At 33.7% G+C, this 23439-nt stretch overlaps 1 protein-coding gene across 2 annotated transcripts in view; it reads right to left on the bottom strand.

Moving 5' to 3' along the window:
• The window catches only part of ADCY9 (adenylate cyclase 9), a 176031-nt gene that overhangs the window by 46242 nt on the left and 106350 nt on the right, over window positions 1-23439 (bottom strand). The window contains exons 3-5 of one of the 2 annotated variants that reach the window (XM_023497722.2): window positions 7922-8026; window positions 4465-4685; window positions 1467-1569 (exon numbers count right to left, since the gene is read on the bottom strand). In XM_023497722.2, the coding sequence (XP_023353490.1) occupies window positions 1467-1569; window positions 4465-4685; window positions 7922-8026 (429 nt within the window). The remainder of the gene's footprint in view (window positions 1-1466; window positions 1570-4464; window positions 4686-7921; window positions 8027-23439) is intronic. The other variant, XM_003761887.4, reaches the window with a different exon arrangement.

The following is a 23439-nucleotide window of genomic DNA, read 5'->3' as shown; positions in this document are numbered from 1 at the left end:
ACTTGCTATATGCTAGCAAAAATTAAATGGATACTCACAAAAATATAAACTACTTACACTAGTAGAACAAAAAAAAAGAGAGAATTTAAATAACCTAATCTCAGAAAAAGAAATTGAAAAATCTGCAAACAAACCCCAAAGAAAATAATCTCAGGAGCAGATAGATTTACAAGTGAATGCTAAATCAAGTGAGATAGAGAATGTTTATCTATAATCCTTCCTATTGTGAAGGCTGAGGCTGGTGAAATACATGAACTTGGAGTTTCTGAGGTACAATGCTCTAATCTATCTTATCAAGTGTCCATACTAAGTCTGGCAACAAGATGGTGAGTTCTAGGGAGTGAGGGTCTACCAGAATGCCCAAGAAAAGGATTACACAGGAAAAAGTGCAAATTAAAGCTTCTATGCCAGTCAGTATTAGAATCTAGCTTATGAATTTTCCATCTGGACAAGACAGGGAGAACTAGTCTTATTAAAAGAAAAAAATCAATTCTATTATTTAATGAATATTTAACTTCAAAAATATGGAATGATAGCATCCTACCAAATCCTTTCAATGAAAATAATATTACCCTATACTTAGCAAGACATAAAAAAACCCAACAAAAATCATCAGCTTTTCTGTACATTGCCAACAACCCTTCTCAGCCAAACAAGAGAAATAAAGAAAAAGGAATTCAATTTAAAATTACTTTAGAATGTATAATATATCTGGGAATCTGTTTATCAATACACATACAGGAATTCTATAGATACAATTTTAAAATGCTTTGTATAGAAATAGGTGGCAAATAATTACAGAGTTAATTAAAATTAAGGTGTGAAATGTTCTAATGTCATAAAAACTGTAATACTACTTACATTAATTTATACATAGTGTCATACTATAGAACTATTGTATAGAACTAGACAAAATTATAATAAAATTAATTTACAGAACTAAAAAGTCAAAAATCTCAGAGAAAATAATAAAAACAAATGGTAAGGAAGAGTATCTAACAATACCAGTTTTTAAATTATACTAGATCGTATTCATCATCAAAATTGGTAAAAATACAAAAAGGTGACCAGGTTAAGGATGTAAAATTCAGAATAAATTAGATACAGTAGCAGTGTTCAATAAACTTAACAACATAAATTCCTGAGATGAAAAAAATTTTTTAAACTGCTGGAAAATTTGGAAAGCAGTCTTGGGAAAATCAGTATCAGATCAAGATGTCACACCATAATAAGTTATAAGTAAATAGATGTTTATTTCCTGGATACAATTCTGGGTAAATAGAAGGATGAAAATATTTTTCCCCAGGAAATTTTCCCTCAGGGAATGATTAGAAAACAGGGATGGATAAAATATCATCATCATTTACATTTTAACCAAGAAAGGTTTTCAGGTACAAAACAATTAATATACTGCACAGTGTATTCTGTGTAACAAAAATGCTATAAAAAAATAAAGGAAAAGTTACCTCTTCCTGATAGCTGGTCCTGTAGGCCATCTCTAGATCCCGATCCAAGAAATTCAAACTCAATCTATTAATAGGTGGTTTAAAGAAGTAGTCTTTCATCAGGCTAGAAATGAGAAAATAACAATAGTAGTTATATTGACTATAAATAATATTGTAAATGGTTACAAAGATGTCACTTATAAACTCATTGTACAATTGTTTCTTAACATTGTTCTCTGGATAAATTCTTTGTATGCCTAAACATAATTGTGCTTTATTTTCTTCAAGTACTAAAGAAAGAACATTAGCTGTAGTTATAATGTAGAACAATTGAATCTTATTTTAGAAAACACAATAGCAATATTCAGTATTTAGAGACAGCATATATAGTTTATTACATAAACATCATAAAAGACATTTTGGTGTGCTCTTTTCAATACTGTGCTCAGTGTATATAATTTATCTGGATGATTGAAATTCAAAATAATATTTTGAACTGCCAGTTCAAAATAAAAGTTCTATGCTTCCAATGTATAAGAAGATTGGACTGGACACAATCAACTTGGAAAAAGGAGGGCATTTTTATTATTTTAATTCAAATCAGCAAGGCTAATCAATCAACAACTCCCAGTAAACACATTCCCTCTATCAATGGAGGCCAGTCCATTCTTTGCAACTAATAGTATTAGAGAGTGATCTTTTAAAATCCTGTGAGATGAAGTTATTTGCCCAGATGATACAGACAGTAGATGACCTGAAAGTCTTGGCTCCAAGTCCATCTCTCTGACAATATTAGCTAACTAATTATATGGTGACAAATTAACTAACAGTAATTGTCAGAGTACAAAACAGAAGCTGTAACAATTGAGCTGAGTCAGTTGCAGGGTGTGATTTTTGATACAACCAATGGTCCTATGGGCCATTGAGACCAACAAATCAAGATAATAACCCAATTGCCTTGTATAACTATAAGCAAATCAAATTTGAGGTACACACTCAAACTACAAAAACAACCCCCCCACCACTAACAAATCAACCCCACCTTCAAATTACATTTTTAAATAAATTACTGGCAACAGGAACTCTCCCTTTTATGTGGCAGAATAATTATAAAAATTTAGGTAGAAATGAACACTATAGTGTTTTGTGAGATGGCCTTTCATTTGGGAGAGGAGGACCCTTCATTTGGGCACACCTATATATGTGGAGTGAGGAAAAGAAAAGGCTTTTCTTTCCCTCAGTTGATTCTACTCTGACTCTGCTTCCTCCTCTAGGAGTAGATTTGGGCAAGCTTTTTCACTACTAGAAGCCTTAGTTTTCCTTCCCTATAGGATGAGGACATTAGGTCAAATGACTTCGAAGGTCCCATACAACTTTAAATTCCATGATTCTATTAACCCAATTCTTATCTCCCCTTTGAAGTTACCAGAATGAAAGGAAGTCTAAAATAGCAGCTGCAAGAGTCTGAAACACTGCCATGTATTCTCCATTAGTCAAAGAACAGAATATCACTAATTACTCCCAGTGCTACACCTGCCAAACCCTGAGTTACACCCCTTTCTAAGTGGGGAATCTGCCTACACAGTTTGTATTACCACATCACTAGGTATCCATGTGCCCTGTGGGTGGGGTGGAGCATATTACTCTTAATGATAAATGTCAATAAGATGCTTTTATGGAGAAGCTTGTTCTATGCTTCCAATGCATAAGAAGATTGGACTGGACACAATCAACTTGGAAAAGGAGGGTATTTTTATTATTTAAATTCAAATCAGCAAGGCTAATCAATCAACAAATATTTATTAGACACCTGGTATGCAGTCAAGTATAAAAAAAATATAATACACTAAAATACAAATAAAATGAATGAAACAACTCTTACTAGCAAGAAGCTTAAGAATTCTAGCTGTCCTTTGTATCACCCAACTTCAAATACCCTGATGCTAAATATCTATTATATCAGATAGAGAGCAACAGAAGGGGCGTGATTTCTACCTTAATTAATGTAACACTAATTGAGATAGAGAACACTCTGTATTGTAATCAGTTGTAAGGGCGTGATAAAATTTTAGATTTGTAAACAAAGTAATTCATACACTACCGATTTTTTTTAAATGAGGTATGAAACTCTTTGATTGGGTCAAGAAAGAAATAGCTTATTAGCTGACCTGGGCTAATATCTGGGGGCTATATTTAGTTAAGGATTTTCAGCAAAAGTCAGTCCAGTGGCAAAGCCACGTAGTAGTAGATAATTCAGACTTTTAAGGGGGAAGAATTTCTTCCTTGCTTTTTACTCTGCTCCTCCTGCCTCCAGTACTTTGTTTCCATTTGATAACTTATGAGTAACTGAAAGGAAAGGTTTTTTTTCCCCTTTGTTTTTGAAATGCTAAGTTTATGTTATCAGATTACTTTAATGGGGAGTATTTACTATAGATCATTTACTAGTTTCAAATTAATAGATTCTATTTTCTATGTACATGAACATCATTTTATGCCCTTGATAATTGCTCCAAAATAATTATGCATATGCCAAAATTTGGCTAATCAAGTGAATAAGCATATATAAAATGTTTTATAAGCCTTAACACATCATATAAATGCTATTATTATTAGCAAGAAAAATAATACTGCTGAATATTAAATATATAATTTGGGAAGCCTGGGGATATTTTTAAAAACATCTTGAGAGGAATGCAGAATCCTTTTGTAATGTAAATAATTCTCCTTTAACAGTAAGTTCTGATATTCACATATTGGGTTTGGATACAGTAGAGTCATATATAAATACTTAGAGATGATATAATGAACACAAGAAAGTTCTATCTCTGATGGACACTGGTTGGGTAACCTGGGCAGATCCCAAACCTCTCAGTGTTAAACTTCTGTCAATTTGCATTATTGCATCCCTACATCAATGAAATCACAGATCAGGATCTTTTTTTCTTTTTAAGTTATTAAATAATTAAGGAGGTATTTTTACTTTAAATGTTTTACAATGACAAATTCACTTCCACCTTACCTGTCTTCTTTAATAACATCAACAAAATGAGCATCTGTCTTCTCTCGAATATTCTTGAATCTCAATGGAAGGAGAGCAGATTGATCCAAGCTCACTCCTGCCCATCTTCCTTTCTCTTGTAACATCTCATACAAAGATGTCTGGCTATTGGTCAGCTTCTCTTCCTGAGGAGGATTCAAAAGGCCATTTTGGGTCTTTGGACTATGTCCTCCAGAAGCCTGCTTCGTAACAAAAATAATGAAAACAAATTTAAAATATTTCAACATAGGCATATTATGTATATTTTAGAAGGTATATTACATATATATTTACATAAGGACTAATGGATATATAGAACTCATTATTCAAAAACGTCACACTGATTGAAAATATACAAGTTCTTAAGAATCTGGACAGATTTATAGATGTTTGCTCCATGAGGAATTAAAAAGACATTCATGGAATATCCCTAACCTAATTCAACCATGCTTACAAAGAAAAAAGTCCTATGATTACATTATCTGATAGAATATTGAACTTAAGTAAATTAACAGTTTGATTTTTTTATGGCATTAGAAAAGTTATATGCCTTTGTATTAGTGAATTTCCTTACACAGGAACTTTTTCTAATATATCACAACATTCTCTTTGAAAGTTCCTCTTCCCTTGATTTTAAAAACACTGAACTTTTCTGGTTCTCCTGTGACCTCTTTAAATGTGCTGCCTAACTCTTCTTCCTCTCACTATGTAATCAGGGACATCTCCTGAAGCTCTGGTCTCAGACCTCTACTATTGCTGCAATCATTCCCTCAGTGAACTTGTGGTCTTACTCCAGGCTGTATCTGGGATGATGAAGATATTAGGTTGACTAATATCATCTCACCTCAACCTTCATAATGACCTCAGTCTTATTTTCCAACTACTTAGGCGGTCCTGCAATCATCTTAAACCAATATTTGTCAATCTAAACTCAGTCTCTCTTTATCCCATTTGAGACACCCTTCCAAACTTCCCTATTTCTGAATAAGAGCTAATTCAGGAGTAGGGAAGCAATAGCTTCATTACAGCTACACAAATCAGATGACTTCTTAAACTTTGTCCACCTATGAACCCGTTTTCACCTGAGAAATTTTTATACAATTTTGGGTATATAAAATAGGTGTACAAGTCAAACATTTATGATAATAAATCATAATTTTGCAATGCTCACATTTAGTTACAAGACTCATATGGATTGCAACCCATGGTTTAAGAAGTATTGGTGTAGATGAGCTTCTTGTTGGGGTAGGAATTGGATTTTAACCTCAGAAATCCTTTCCATTTGAAGGTCCATGACTTTGTGAAGGCTCTCTCCTACCTTAAATTAATTTATGTTAATAGCCTCCTAACTGCTCTCTCTCTTCTAGCCTCTTCTTCAATCTAATCTATTTTGCAGTTACAAAATTATTGTTTTAATTTCATATTACTTCCTTGCTTAAGACTTGCTACGGTTCCCTATTGCTTTCTGAATCATGTTCAGATTCTGCTTAGCTTCCAGGGATCTAGAATTTGGTTCCACCCATTCTAAGTCACCACACTTGCTGCTTTTTGTCAAAACACACCGGTGCTATGACCAGGCAGGCCTTCTCCATATCCTCTGCACATGGCAGTCATTCCAATACAATCATGTTACTCTTGCCTCTTATTGAAACAATCATAGTTTTCTGCAACTATTCATGGTTTATAAAGTCCTTTTCACAAAATCCTGAGCATTACTAATATTATTATTCTGTAGGTGAACATAATGAGGCTCCAAGCTATTAAGTGATTTGTCCAGTGTTAGAGCCATGATTCATACCCAGATCTCCTGACTCTACTAGACTAAATTGCCTTTCCAACTATAACTTATTTTTACACAGTATTTTAAGATTTTCAAGGTGTTTTCCCCATAACAACCCTATGAATTCCATGGAGCAAAAAATTTTACCATTTTATTTGTGAGGAAACTGAAGCTCAGAGAAGTTAACTGGGTCGCCTGTGGCAATCCAGGTAACAAACAACATAGATGAAATTCAAACCTAATTTTCTTTTTGGGTCCAGGAATCTAATATGTGGCCTGAGATTTATAGAAAAAGAAAATTAACAAAGACAGCATGGTTAACTTAAGAGGCCAGTTTTTTCTAACTGTCTGACTTTTCTGGCTACATAAATGAATGCTGGTTAATGTTTGGGTCTACCTGACTGTGAAAGTACATTCTCTTCCATGAAACTGCTGAAACTGAGAATCATCATCAATGATGTAAACCCAGAGTCAGATGAGAACAGTGAATAGATTCAACAGTTCTTAGAAAATATGGTCTGATATTTCTAGTCAACTTATTCAAAACTATTCAGTAACTAATTCAAGGTGGAGAAGAGAGGAATAAGCATTTATTTCAGTGCCAGGCACTGTGCTAAGTAATTTTTAACAAATACTATCTCTTTTGATCCTCACAAACAAATCTACTATTATGATCTACATTTTATAGATGAGGAAACTGAAATAAATAGCAGTTAGATGACTTCCCTAGGGTTATATGGCTAGTAAGTATCTGAGGCCATATTGGTCTTTCTGACTACAAATCTTATACTCTATCCACTGCACCACAGCTGCCTTACCTAGTTATACATTAGGTGTATAACTATATACTTTTGTGTGAATTATGTTGAATCACAGACTCTTGGACTAGATGAACTTTGAACTCAAACTGTACTAGAACAGCAGCCTTCTTTACACTATATACTTAAAAGATGGTCATCCAGTCTTTACTTACAGACCTCTAGTGAATGAGAACCCACTATTTTTTAAGGGAAACCATTCTATATTTGGGTAGCCTCCATTGTTAAGAAGTTTTTCCTTAGATAAAGCCTAATTATGTTTCTTTTGACTTTTGACTGCATTTTTATTAATACTTTTTTAAAAAATCCATACTTATGAATAATTGATAGACTTTAAAAATGTTTTCAATTTTAAAAAAATCAATGAGACTTCTGTATATATGGATAGCTAATGCTATGGCTCACTATAGAAAAAACTTGGATGCCTCTAGTTTAAGTCCTAACTTGAATCACTTCCTTGACAGATCTTCCCCTAATTGCTTAGTGCACATTAAACTATAAGCTCTAATTGTACTTATAGTGACTACCATGCCAATGAGCACTTCATTGTTTTTTATTTCGTATATGATAGTTTTGTTTTTCCCTCCCAAAACTGTGAGCTCATGGAAAGTAGGGAAATGTTTTATACTTAATCTGTACCTTGTACAAAGTGATAATGTACACAGAATAAATGTGCCCTATTCTTGTTAGACTCATTCAGAATCAATGGGACTAGAAAAACTTTTCTGATATTACCTAAAAGAGATTTTCACCTGTTCAGAACCAAGCAAATTAAGATTTACCTTAGGAAAGTTCAACAGTAAAATAAATGGGAAACGAGGAGCTAAAGCAAATAAATTACCTTGGCATTATTTTTATGCTCATCTTGGCAGCCATTTTGAATTGTTCCTTCTTCAGGACTGGCTTCACAGTTGGGAGCAAATGTAACACCACATGAAGGACATGTCTACATGAAGAAAGAAATTCAAGGCATAAACCCAAGAAAAATTATCAGCATGCAATTCAATGTCTATAGTTATATAAAATGGTTGTTAAAAAAATGGAAAACATTTAATTGTCTGAGACTACTTCATCCAAGGTGGCAACATAGAGGGTCTAGAAGGAATGCAGTTTCACTGTATACTTATTGAAAAGCAACAAAAAGAAATACTTAAGTGAAGAAAGGTAGCTTTAAAAAAACAAAGAAAAATATCTAAATTGAAAACATTCAAACACAAGGATACTGATTAGAAAAAAAAATTAATGCCATAGAGCAACAGTGCTTCTAAAGTCCAAAAGCAATGCAGATGGGAAAAAAAAACTATATAACTTGAAAGACATTTCTAAATTAAAGAAGGTATGCAAGAATTAACACTAAAAAGAAAATAAAAAGACCATTTAGAATTTAACAAGAGTTTAAAAATGAGATGAAATCAAAGAATTAAAAAAAAAATCCCAGGAAAATAATAATAAAGAAATATGGAGAATGTCATAGAAAACTTAAAAAGAATAAATAGAATCAACCAAAATCTGACTTATTACAGTAGAAACTAATCTTACAGAAAATCACTGAATTATTATAAAAAATGGTGGAATTATATGGAATCAAATGAAGAGCCTGGAAGATAGATCACACTGAAAAAATCTTTAGGATTCTTTCAATTTGTACATTGCCATGAGGTTTTGCTACTTCTAAAAAATTTACAGGACTCTGATAAGGAACAATTCAATTCTCAATACTACTAAATACTTCTCACATTATACAAGAGGAAACAAATATTTTAAGCTACCTGAAGACAAAAATTAACTACAAAGGACACTACTAGTCAGGATCACAGTAGATTTCTCAACAAGGCCAAAGTACAATTGGAAAAAATTGGAAAAAATGCAAAATAAAAACACATGCAAAATTAAGAAGCATACACCATCAATCCAGGTAACCCATGTTACCTACCAAACAAAATTTGGTATACTCTTTCAAGAGATGGACATTTGAAAAGCAATTATATTTCAAAAGTATCCAGAAAAAAATATCTACTTCAAGGAAATTTTCCAACAATGGCTAAACCTCCAGTCAAAAATGATAAATACTTAAAATACTTCATACTTTTAAAATTAAGATAAACCAAGTGTAAACTACTAGCAAAGGATTAAATAGCATCTGAGATTTTTCTCAACTCCCAGTCTATATCCTAAATCCCTATAAGTTTCATAAAGTTGTTTCAAAGAAATAGAAAATAATTAGGAAAAAAGCCCCAAGGAACAGTAAGGAATAATAATAAGATAATCCTAAAGCAAACCCAGATTCAGCATTATAACTGTGAGAATCTTTACCAATGGTTAATAAACATTTATTAAGCACCTAGTATATACCAAGAACTATGCTAAATGTGAGAATTGGATAAGGATTTGTTTCCACAGAGTTATGGAAAAAGTCAGTGAAATGAAACTTAAATTAGAGAAATGAAACAAACCTAAGAAATGAAATCTAATGACTAGGCTGATATAGGACAAAGGAAAAAAACTTACAGAGGGAAGCCACCTATTGGTAGGTGCAGAAGGGATGTATACACAGTCAAATAAAGGTAAAAGAAAATGAGGGCCCAAAGAGATACTAAAGAAGGGAAAGGGACCTGTATGTGCCAAAATGTTTGTGGCAGCACTGTTTGTAGTGGCTAGAAACTGGAAAATGAATGGATGCCCATCATTTGGAGAATGGTTGGGCAAATTGTGGTATATGAATGTTATGGAATATTATTGTTCTGTGAGAAATGACCAGCAGGAGAGGCTTGGAGAGACTTACATGAACTGATGCTGAGTGAAATGAGCAGAACCAGGAGATCATTATATACCTCAACAACGATACTGTATGAGGATGTATTCTGATGGAAGTGGATTTCTTCGACAAAGAGAAGATCTAACTCAGTTTCAATTGATCAATGATGGACAGAAGTAGCTACACCCAAAGAAAGAACACTGGGAAATGAATATAAACTGTTTGCATTTTTGTTTTTCTTCCCGGGTTATTTTTACCTTCTGAATCCAATTCTTCTTGTGCCACAAGAGAACTGTTCGGTTCTACACACATATATTGTATCTAGATACACTGTGACATATTTAACAATGTAAAGGACTGCTTGCCACCTGGGGGAGGGGGTGGAGGGAGGGAGGGAAAAAGTCGGGACAGAAGTGAGTGCAAGGGATAATGTTGTAAAAAAAATTACCCAGGCATGGGTTCTGTCAATAAAAAGTTATAATTGTTTAAAAAAAAGAAAGAAAGAAAGAAAATGAGGGGTAGGATCCCCAAAATGTGAGGAATGGGAGTTAAGGAAGGGACTGCCAAAATGATCACTCATGGGGAACTCTGACCAAATAAGGTAAACACTAATGGGAGATGTAATCAGAGATGGAGATTTCAGTGGAGGAATTGGGCTCTGGAGTATCTAGCCAATGAGGGACATGGGGAGAAACTTGTGTTTTGGTACAGAGAATAAAAATCTGGGTTTTTGCACTTCAAGGGTGTGCCTACAAGTTTAGACACCCACTCTTGCAAGAATTTTTTTTCTATAAACATATATATAGATAGTCTTCAACATCCACCCTTGCAAAACCTTGTGTTGCAAAATTTTTTTTCTTCTTCTCTCCCCACCACCAGACAGCAAGAAATCCAATATATGTTAAACATGTTGCAAGAATTTAAAATAAAATCTTTCCTGAATTCATCAGTGTGTCAGTGGAGTTCCTGGTAAGATGCTTGTGTTATAGAAATTAAAACCAGGAATAATTTTGTTTTGGCACCTGTGACCAGAGAGAAACTTCAAATATTAATCTGTAGCGATGACAGAGGGTCAGTATAACTGGTCAAGAAACTAAGTGGAAAGATGTTTCACAAAGTTTGAATATGTGAGGACAGAGGAAACTTTAATTTTGGAATTGTATCTATACCACTATTCATGTAACGAAGACAAGGTTTTTAGAAGACTCCAAACTGAATTCAAGTCAACAATGCGATATGACAAGCCAAAAAAGCTAGTGCCGTCTTAGGCTACATTAAAAGGATCTACAACAAGGAAGGTGATAACCCTGATAAGACCATATTTAATAAGGTATACTTTGTTCTGTACATCTTATAGAAAGGTCAATGACAAACTGATGTGCATACAAATGAAAGATGACCAGGAGGGTAAGGGAAACTACATCATATTAATAGTATGGAAGGAACTATTGATGTTTAGCCAAGAAAAGATTTAGGGAAAAGATATTAATTAATTAACTAACTAATGATGTTTTTTCCTCTACTAAAATCATTCACCCAGGACTTCTACATATTAATGGTTATATGATTGGGGCTGCATTTACAATTATCCTTTTCCAAAAAGCACAAGGCTTGTTGGCTCTCCTATACAACTTAGGATGGTATGATACAAAAATCGATTAAATGATCTTTAAGATCCCTAAGAATTGGCAAGACAGTGAATGGGGTGGGGGAGGTTTTGGCATTAGGAAGGCCTGGGTTCAAATACATCTTGCCTCTGAATTAGAGGAGAGAGAGAGGGATGGGTGAGTATCTCAGCTTCTCAGGGTCCCCACACAATTCTCTAAGACTGTACATTATAGATGAACTATTAATCTTAACTGCTAGTGGTGATGGTGGTAATGTTTCCATGCTATTAATTCCCTACCCCAATGAATTTTTGAAATTCTACGAATCCACACAAAGATCTTTACAGATTAAATATGAAAGAACACATGGAGAGGGAAGAGACTACTTCTCTATAGGAAGGAACTATTGGTTGCCATTTTAGTCAGCTTTTCAAATCTGTAGCTATATGATTTTTTTCCCTCTTTCAATTATTTCACTTGTTCAAGTCTAATCTGAGTTCAAATTTTTGACATGGTGCTGTTTTCTGTCAAACTCTCAGTAAAGTACTAGGTATTTTGTGGGTCTACAATGGGAACTTGTTCAATGACCAACTGATAAACCCAAAGTAACACATTAGGGTAACAAAGCACTAGACAGTTTGCTTGGAACAAATGTAGCAATAGACAGACAGACAGTTTGGTAGAGAGATGTGGAAATGTCCCACCTACTATCTCTAAAAAGACTAGGGTTCTAACTTTATAGAGAATAGGAGAATGCTTGCAGCTTGGCAATTACTCCCTCACTCACCTATCTTCAAGAAGGATACTGGATTTGGAATTATATCTATTCATGACACAAACATTTGAAATCTAGAGATATTATTCTTTTGGGGGATCAGGATAAAAGGCACTTTCTCTGGTCACTCTATGGGCAGGTAATTCTTCCACAGATCTGGAGGGTAAAAGTATAACCCCCAGGTGGCTTGAAGCAGTACCATGAAGTTCTTAGAAAAGTCAGTCATGAATAGGAAACATACAAGTAAGCAATGAAACAGTCATGGGAAAGTTATCTAGATTAAGCAATGGAATATACAAGAGTCAGGACTTTGTGATCAAGGTCTAAGATGAAATTTCAGTTTAAATGGGGAAAGAATGATCTCATTCTGTGAGTTTACTCTTAAGAGTCTCTGGAATCACAGGCATTAGGAATCAAAGACCTGCTGGAATGGCAGTTTCCTCCCAAATACCTGTGGCTCCTGAGTTCTCCCATTCACCATTCCAAGTTGTTGTCTTGCTTGTCCTTGCTCTATCTTCCTGTATTGCTTCTGCTTATTTCTCCCATTAGTCTATCAGACAATCAGGAGTCACCTTTCCCAACACAAGAGGCTGCTCTTCAGTTCACGAGTCTAGAGTGGAGACTTTTCTCCCACTTCTTCCCATCCCCACCCCTCAAAAGCAGGCTCTTTTCCTATGGAAAGAACTAAAAGTGTCTGTCTAAAACCTTTGTAGGGTGGTATGATGGAAATAATGCCAGGTTGGCAGAGGAGGAGGGTTGTTTCCATTTTGTTACTTCTTAAGCACATCATTTCAACAAAAAGACTAGATTTGAATTCCTATCTTCCTAACTCTAGATCCAGTACTCTGTCCATTGTGCCACTAAGATTCTCTTTAAGATCCTTTTCATCTATATAAAATTTATAAATAAAATTATCATTTTATGACTCCTTAACTTCCCAAAAAGAGACTTTGTCAGTATTTCAGGCATCTGAAAGTGATCCTTACCCTCTCAAAAACCTTGTAGCTACAGAAGTTTAGGAAGGCATAGTTAAACAAACAGTACTGATAAGAAATGTTACTGGTATGACAGATTTTTCTGCAGTCTTCTTTAAAGGCCTTTCCAATGCCTGAAAATTAGTTTAGTACTTTTGCTTATTGCATAAAAATTCTTTCCTAATTCTATTGTCTAGATTAATATAGGTTTTCCCAGTAATCCTTCAATCACATCTTCCCTCCCAATCCACTCTACAGATTAATTTTTTCAAAGAACTCTGATAATGCCACTTTTATATTCAAATGGCTTCAGTAACTCCCATTGCATTATAGAAGAATAAAGTACAAATTCCATACCTAGAATTTAAGACCCTCTAAACCAGGATTCTTAAACATTTTCCACTCATGAACCCTTTTCACCCAAGGAATTTTTATGTGACCCCAAATATGTGTGTATATAAAAAGGTATATAAACCAGATGTTTACTGATAATAAATTGTAATTTTGTGACCCCTCTGCCCCTGCACATTCAATTATAAAACCCAATAGGATCCCAAATCACAGTTTAAAAAGCTAAGCTCAAAACTATAATCTCAATATACTTTTCTTATCTCTCTCTTCCATATTCCATAATACATTTTCTGGACTGTACTCTGTATATATTCCATATTTTCCTGACTGTGTCTTTACTAATGTTCTTTCTACCAGAAATATCTCTCTCTTTGCATCTCTACTCTTCACAGTCTCATCCCTTCTCCAAAAAGCTCCTGAAAAGTCACCTCTTCCTTGAAAACTTCTAATCCTCCAGAGTACTATGCATTTTTCTCATCACAGGCTACCAGATATGGTAGGCATTTAATGACTTATCCTTTCTACTAGATTTTAAGTTCTTTAAGGCTATGGATTCTATTCTAATCATTTTTGTATCTTTCTTCTTTATAGTACTTGAACAAATACTTAAATGTATCTGGGAAGCAGCCATCTTTTGATTAATCATCTTGTAAAGCTAAAAGCCCCTTTGTAATAGAATAATCACCTCCTAATCTATCTGTTTTGGAAAAAGCTATACATTAATCAATAATGTTTACCATGTATAAGGCATAAAATTAACATTTATTTTATAGGGCTAATTTGAAAGTACAAAAGATCAAAAATTTAAAGTGGGAAAGAAGGGAGTCCAACAGAACCAGATCTCAAATTAAAATTGCTGTTAAGTTGTTTTAGTGATGTCCAACTCTTTGTGACCCAATTTGGGATTTTCTTGGCAAAGATATTGAAATGGTTTGCCATTTCCTTCTCCAGTTCTCAAGCATAGAGGAGTGTCATATGACCAAAAAGCAGACCCATGTGACTGAATCAGAATACATAGAGATGAGTCCAGTTATCCCTTCCATATCACAATTTTTCCCATCATAGGTTCTATTTATGTCATGAATCAGCACAAGAAATTAAATGGGAATTTTACAGAAGCCACAGATTACAAGTGAGGATCAACAGACAACACAAAGCCTATAATCAAATACCCCAAATTTTACAATAAAGTACTGAAATTATCCCATAAAAAAATTTCATACTTCTTCTCTGGTGTTAAGGGAAAACCAAAAATATTTTACACAGATTTTACAGATTATGGCACAGTAAAAGAATAATGGAAAGGTAAAAAGAAAAGCTTCAAAAGTCTAATAAGACTTGATTTTGTATGCTGAGGTACTATGGATCCACTGGCATTTATTAAGTAGAGGTGAGATAATGTGGTCAAATCTATGCTTTAGGAAAATCAGTTCAGCAGTTTTGGAGAAGAAGAAATTGAGTGAGGAGAGACATAAGGCAGGGAGATAATAGAAGACTTTTTTAGGTGAGCATTGATAATGGCCGGAACTAGAATGGTTATATGAGTGGAAAGCGGGGAATATACAAGAACTGTTGTAATAAAAAGTGATTATCTTTGAACACGGAATGGAGTATGAAGAGTCCCAAACAACTGTTTGGGAGTTTAAGTTGTCCATCAGATATCCAAATAGATGTCCTTAAGGAAGCTCAGAAGAGACATAGACTAGATTTTCACATCACGGAATGATCTGCATAGAAATGAGAACCAAACCCCAAGGAGCTCCTAGGATCTCCAAGTGAGAGAGTGTAGAGAGAAAGAGAAAAAAAGTCTAGAACAGAATCTTCGGGGACACACTACCAGAACGTCATAGTATGGATCAAGAACCAGCAAAAGAGATTGAAGGAACAGGTAAACAGGTAGAAGGAGAACTTGGAATCAAAGGTGCAACCAAGAGTTTCTACCAGCATTTGGGATTCTGTCCCAAGTTCATTGGCTCTCAGCTTCTGTTGATCTTCCCAGAATCCAGGTACTTCTCCCAAGGTACTCTGTGTATAACCATCTCCCTTTCCTGCTCCCCTTTAAAGAATTTTCCCCTATTAGAAGATAAGAAGATTGAAGATAGAGACTGTTTTGCATACATTTGCTTATATTGGATTGCTAGTGTTTAGCATAATGCCTAGAACATTTTAAGTAAATACTTATTGAAATGCTCTACCTACCTACCTAACCTATTTGCCTATCTAGTGGATGAAGAAGTTACCTTGTTTTTAAAACAGACTGAAGCATGTAGAATAAAATAACGGAAAAGGAGTTTCCAAAAAGTATATATGGGCTGAGGGTAGTGAATTTAAAGATTGTTGAGAAAGTAAAGGTACTTGCTGTTACTGACAGAGGTTGTCAAGACCGGGACAAAAGATATCATACAGTTCTTAGAGAAAAAGCAAATTAAAGGAAAACAAAGAAAAACCTTCCATTAGGACTTCTTTAGATGTCAGAAAAGTAGTTACAGCATTGAATCAATTGCTATATATATATATATATATATATATATATATATACACACATACATAATGTATATGTATCTATGGAGAAGAGAAACCATAACATGTATCACCTGTGCACATATAATTAAATATTGACAATCAATATTGGATTTTTAGAACCAAATAATAAAGATGCCAATATATACTTTAAATTTTATGGTCCTTTGCTATCTAAACAATAAAGATCATATTTTATTTCCTACATGCAGAAACACTGCACCAATACAGAAGTCATTTATCTCAGAACCAACCTCATCTTTCTGAAATTTATCAGAGAACCTAGAAAAGAAGAAAAAAGACCAAAAAATCCTCATAGCAGCCAAAAGAGATACCAAAGTCTAGGTTCTTTAAGCTTTGTGCTATCTTTACCAAAGTCCCTGTCCCTTTACTCAGAGTCTATTTTAGAAACAATTTTAATAAAGTTGTTTATCTGGTTTCCTAACTCAATAACAATTTAGAAAGGAAAGTGTGGGAGGTAGAGGAAAATAGGCGTCTTGACAAAGGTCCAATGACAATAGTAAAAAGTGACATTTATGTAGTAAGATAGGAAACAAAAAATTATCAAACCTAGACAAGAACTGACAATTACCCATAGTAGCTTAGAGGTTATTTAGTGTAGAGAATCTTTCAGTGCAGACACAAATCTTGCCTGCTATTCTCAATAGCCGTGAAGGTATTTGAGTATTATGCACTATAACTGTAATCATCAAAAAAAAAAAAAGATTAAATTATATTTTTCACATTGTTTTTAAGTCAGAGAAATATACAAAAGAAAGATTACTTAGAAATTACTTTAAAAGATTACTTTAAAATAATTCAAATAAATGATGTTTAAATGGATCAGCTTCAGTTTTCTAGAAAACATATTTCTAATACTCCATTCCCTAAAGCATGCCGGATTATAACAATAACAACAACTAATCTCATTTACACATAACTTTAAAATTTACAAAATACTTCTATTATACAGTGATATAAGTGAGGCAACATGTTTTGTCCACAATGTGCTCCTCAGTAAATACAGGTGGGCTGTCAAATAGCAAAGAACAAAACTAGGAATGGCCTTTAAAATCCTAGTATTATTTCCATCAGTCAAAAAATAATTCATACTATAGACTTGACATTTATTTCTATCACAAATATTATAAATAGATTTTGAAAAACCTATTATCTTTTCAATTACTGTAATGGAATAAAAGCACTTCTATTTCTGAACAACAACTTCTTCAAACTGAACCTAATGATAATCATTTTATATACAGATGACAAAGGGAGAAAAGAAACTTTGATCACTTATTTAATGTCATTAAATAAGTAATAGAGACAGTCACAAAGGAATGGTTCCCAAGCTAAAGCTGAAATAAAATCTCAAAGGAGGAAGTATTCTGTTTGAAAACAGAATGCATCCTAACTGAATTGCCCCCATGTGGGCAAATCTACATCATTAACTTCATTACTGATAGTAAACACTAGAAATACCCGGTGAGAGCATAGCCCAGAGGTGTTGAATAATAGATTAATGTAGAACTAATGAACATTAGCTGAAACATGAGCACTTTCTAACTGGATAATCTCTTAAGTGATCATTTTTTTAAAGTACCCTATGTCTCTGTCTGTCTGTCTATCTATCTATCTATCTATCTACTATTTGTCCATCTGATGAAGGGATACTTTAAGGCCCTAAGTTTGTGAACTTTGAAAAAAAAATTTTGATAATTGCATTTCAATAGAATTGGTTTCTTTGTAACCATATGTATTTTATTTTATGCATTTCATCATTCTGAGGAATACTCAGGCTTCACCAGATTGCCAAAGGGGTCCAAAGCACAAAAAAAAAGTTTTAAGAATCCTAGCTAACCACTTTCACAAATCCATGTGAGACCTTTTTATTATAATACAAATTTCAATGCAAAAAAAATTCAAATGCACTATCATTGATTATTTAAATGATGTAATTTTAAAATTAATTATCTTTATTCTAATTAAAAAATTTAAGTGAAAGATTAGGAGTTCTTAATTTTTCATGTACACTAACTTGTACCTTATAACCATAACCTTCAAAGCTCCAATTAATTATAAATATGACAGTTGAATAGTGACTTTACATGATTTAGTTTTTCTTAAAGTGTTTCTGAAAGCACTGATATAATTGTAACTTAGTTCTGGAATCAGAAAGACCCAAGTTCAAATTTTACTTCAGACACTTATTAGCTGTTTGACGCTGGGCAAGATGCTTCACCCTGCTTGCTTTTGCTTCCTCATTTGTAAAATGAGCTGGAGAATGAAATGGCAGACTATTCCAGTATTTTTGCCAAGAAAATCCCAAATAGGGTCATGAGGTGTCAGACACAACTGAAACAACTGCACAAAAAGAAATCCTCATTTGTAAAATGATATGCAAGATTCTCCCTCATTGTGAGGAAAGGTCTTTGTAAATTGTAAAGCACTGTGTAAATCCAAATTAGGATTATCACCTCTATTTAATTCTAATGTTTTTTAACATTCTCTATAATATTCAATGCCTTTCCCTCTTCAGATTTGATGGCTCTCTTCTTCAGGCCTTCTATTTTTTAACTGGCCTGTCCTTACCATATTTTTAAAATTGGTTCCTTCTTTCTCCTTATCTACCTGTAGGTCAGTAGTTTCTTTCTTTTATATCTTAAAAACAAAAATATTGAAACCACATATGGAAGAAAGAATATAGTTCAAAAATGCTAATATGTTTAATATAAGCTGTTTTAATAGCTAGATTTCTATTCTTTTTCTTCCATATTTGTTCATTTCTTCTACTCTTCAAAACTCTGGTAATAATGCACAAATAAGCAAAACAAATTCCTGTGTTAGCCATGTGTGAAAAATGTTATGTCTAATTCTTCCTTTTGAATCTATCACCTTTCTCTCAGAAGGTAGGTCGTATGCCTCACTGATCAAAATCATTGCTCTGGAATCATTGCTGGTCATTCTGTCGATCAAAGTTCTTCATTTTTACAGGTTGAAGTCACTGTATGAAGCTTTCTCTTAGTTCTGCTTATTTCATTCTGCCTCAGTGTATACAGATCTCCTGAGGTTTCTTTGAATCCTTTCCTTTTGTCATTTCTCAAAGTACAATAATATTCCATTTCATTTATGTAATTTGTACAGCTATTATCTAATTAATGGACACCAATTCTGTTTCTAGTTCTCAGCTACAACAAAAAGTACTGCTATGGAAATTTTTTTATACAGATGGGTCCTTTATTTCTTTAATCTCTATGTGATATGGAACTACTAACTATCACTGGATCAAAAAGTATGCAGTTTAATGATTTTCTGATTAAATATAGTTTTGCTAATGACCTGTATTACACAAGAGCATTCATGATAGGAGAAAAAGCGATGGCCCTCCTTACATAATATTGAAAAGCTAACACTCTCATTATACCTGTGTGCCTGCATCATGTATCATTCCTAGCCTCTGAAAATTTTCTTACCTCTTCTATTCTGGCCTTATTTGGCTTCCTTACCCTGTTTTGGCTCCATGATCTGATATACATTCACAGGATCATAGATTTAGAATGACTGTAAATCTTAGAGATCATTTAGTCCAACCTCCTCATTTTATAAAAACCTGAAACCCAGAAGACAGAACTTCTTAATTTTTTTCCACTGATGGCCCCTTTTGACTTAAGAAATTTTTACATGACCTCAGATATGTATGAGATACACATATCTTCAGCTAGATATCTTGAACTGGGTAAGAAGTCAAGAGAAAAGTGAGGGCTGGGGGAAAAAAGATCTGAGAATCATCTGTGTAGAGATGATAATTGATTGGAAACAGATGAAATCATATAGAGGGCAAGAAGTCTCAGGACCCCCAGTTATTGAGGGTGTGATGAGGATGAAGGAAACTCAGTAGGAATGGTCATATTTTTAGGAAGAGATATATATGAGAAAACAATGTCATGAAAACCTTAGAGAGACAAGAATAATAAGAAGATGGTTGATAATATCAAAGACAACAGAGAGGGCAAGAAGGATGAAGATTGAAAAAGAGGCTTTTAAATTTGAGCAATGAAGAGATTACTGTTAATTTTAGAAAAAGCAGCTTCAACTGGATTGTGAGGTGAGAAGTCAGGCTCCAGAGAATTAAAGTGAGAGGAAAAAAAGGGGAGGTATCAATTGTAGATTTTTTTTAAAGGAGTTTAGCCACAAGAAGGAGGAGAAATACTGGATGAAGGGAAGCTTAACTATAACATACAATCTCTTGCTAATGTGTGGGGGAAACGATTACTTCAAAGATACCCACTCCACTTTTAGACAGATTTAATTTTTAACAAGTTTTCCTAAAATTAATCCCATTTTGCCTCTTTCTAATTTTGCTCTCGATTCTCCCCTTTTGACAAGGGGCCCCTAAATAGACAGAAGCCCCTCAAACACCTAATTAAAGGAGAGCAAGTGTAATACCTCTTGTACATAATAGTCCTTCAGATATTTGAACAGAATTATTACTACTATCACCCTGGCCTTTCTTCTCTTTTCCAGGTTCAACACCTCCAATTTATTCAATTTAACTTTATATGACATATATTTGAAGTCCTTCACTATTCTACTTCAAATGTGCTCTGGCCAGGACAAAGTACAAAAGGACTATTGTGGGAAACTCTGACTCTTAATGTAACCTATCCCATTAGCTTTTTTGAGGGTGACCAAATAACATTGATAAATCATATTGAGCACATAGTTACAATTAAACCCCAAGATATTTTTCAGAGTAACTACTCTAGAACTATACTTTCCCAATTTAATATCTGAATTGATTTTTTTTCTTTTTTAGTAGCTTTTTAGGTTTTCCAAATAAGTGCAAAGACAGTTTTCAACATTCACTTTTATAAAACCTTGTGTTTCAAAATTTTCTCCTTTCCTCTCTCATCCCCTCCCTTAGACAGTAAGCAATTCAATATCAGTTAAATGTGTATAATTCTTCTAAATATATTTCTCTATTTGTCATGTGGCACAAGAAAAATCAGATCAAAAGGTAAAAGAAAAAAATACACACACAAAAAGGAAACAAACAACACCAACAAAAAAGTGAAAATACTATGCTTTAATCCACATTCAGTCTCCATACTTTGGATGAGGATGGCTTTTTCCATCACAAATCTATTGAAATTGCCTGAGTTGATTTTTTCAACCCAAGTCTAAGATTTTATATTTATTTTTATTGAATTTTATCTAATAACATTATCAGTCAATAAGCATCTATTAAATGCTTATTCTGGCACTACTCTAAGTACAAGGAACATAAATACAAGCTGAAAGACAGTATCTGACCTCAAAGCAATTCCATTGTGAAGGGGGAGAGGAGAAGACAACACATAAAAAGAAGTTGAAAGGTTTGGGATGGGGGTAGAAGGGATGTCCAGAGTTCAGAATGGAGCCCTAAAAAGGAGTGAGGACTGTGTACTTTCCTTAAAGTTAAGATTATGGGAGGAACCAGCTGGTAGAATAACAAGGTCTTAAGAGAACAATTTAAGTCTTGAGATTCAAACACAGACTGTCAAAGTCATTCTCAATCCTGACTACATTCATTGTGTTAACTATCTTAAGCAGCATTATACCTTCATCCAAGGCATTGGAGTTAAAGTTTAGCAAGTTAGGTACACTTGAAGGAGCATGGTTTAGTGAAAAGAAATCCAGATTTGGAATCAGAGAGCCTGGGTTTAAAATTACAGTCATGTCACCACTAGGCATATATCTCAAAGAAAGAAGTAAAAGACCTCTATGTACAGGTGGGAAATGGTTGACTATAATGGAATATTATCATGCCATTAAAAAACACTATGAAAAGGAAGTATTCAGAGAAATCTGGAAATACTTATGTGAAATGAATGAAACAAGTAGCACCAAAAGAAAAAACACTACAATGACCATGATAACATAATGAAAAACAATTTTGAATAACCAGTCAGGACTCCAGAAAACTGTTGATGAAGCATGCTTCCTACTTCTTGACAGAAAAGAGATGGACTGGAGTACGTGGGTATCCTTGCCTATATAATGACTTGTGTTTTAGAGTCTCAAAAAACAGAGATACTTCTACAAACACAAGTGCATCTCTCAGTTGAGAGAGAAATCAAAGGCAACTTATAATGTCATCCAGAAGAATGCTGAAATGAATAAAGGAAAGCATGCTTGTGATGTCCACGTTAGCAGCCTGAATACCTAAGAATTAGCCAGAGTCAGGATAATCAAAAGTCCTTCGTCTTTATTCTTGGTCTTTAGAGGTAGGATTGAATTGAATGGAAGCAGGATCTCCACAACCTCCTTCTTCCTCATCTACCGCCAAAGTGACCCTGGCTCGCCTTACTCCACCCCTCAGTCCCTCCTACAATTCTCTGTATACACCAATTATCGAGCCAGCACAGGATAGTGGGAAGGACCATTTTCCAAGTATATGCTTATAGAGTATTGTCCAATTGGTAATTAGCCTTAAGTGCTCGGTTGTCTGGACCCCAGTGAATGAACTCAAGAGTTTCAGCCCTCTACACATGCTGTATTAGATACCATTAATAAGCAAAAGCAAACTAATAATGCTTATCTGTGACTTGCATTATATAAAGTTGTTTAGAGACTTTCCTTGATGGAGCTCAATTGATGTCAGCATGAAATTAAAATCTAAAAACATTAGTTAAAAATGAGGACCCTCATGCAATTTAAATACTTTGTTTCCTACTACATAACAGTGTTTCAAATTGTTATGGGGTAATCGATGTTATAAACACATTCATTAAAAGAAAGCTTCTTTGTAAAATTAATTGTGTAATGGTATGGAGGCAGAATATTAGCTACCTCTATATTACTGCAAAATACTGATTTTCTTATATCAAAGAATTTCTAAGGGCACATGTACTAAGTTAAGAAATTATCACTTTTCTTAGTGATATTAATAAAGATGAAGCAAATTCCTTTATAACAAAAATTTCTTCCTAAAATATCTACACATGCTTGTACATATATATACATGTTTGTATATATATATAAATGTAGATGGGTAAAACTAGTTCCTCCTCTGAACATCCATTTTTCTTCATTAATGTTTAGGTTCAGACTTATAGGTTTTGAGTTTTTTGAATTTTGAGTTTTTTCACTCTTTTTTCATTCTACATTATTTTATACTTTCTGTGATTTCTTATGGGTACAGAATAGGTCTGTGTTATTTGAATTCCCTTTCTTATATTTGAAAGTTTCTATTGATGACTTGTAAAATTTGTTAGAATTGTTTAATTTAACAACTATTTTCTTTGGAGTTTACAAAATAGGATATTTTCTAGGAATAATTTGTATATTCTTTCAATTGGCTCTTTGTTTTCTATGTTCAGAAATTCAAGTCAGTTT

The sequence above is a fragment of the Sarcophilus harrisii genome, chromosome 1 (genome assembly GCF_902635505.1).
Source record: "Sarcophilus harrisii chromosome 1, mSarHar1.11, whole genome shotgun sequence".
Taxonomy (NCBI): Eukaryota; Metazoa; Chordata; class Mammalia; order Dasyuromorphia; family Dasyuridae; genus Sarcophilus; species Sarcophilus harrisii.
This window is presented reverse-complemented; position numbering and strand designations above follow the sequence as displayed.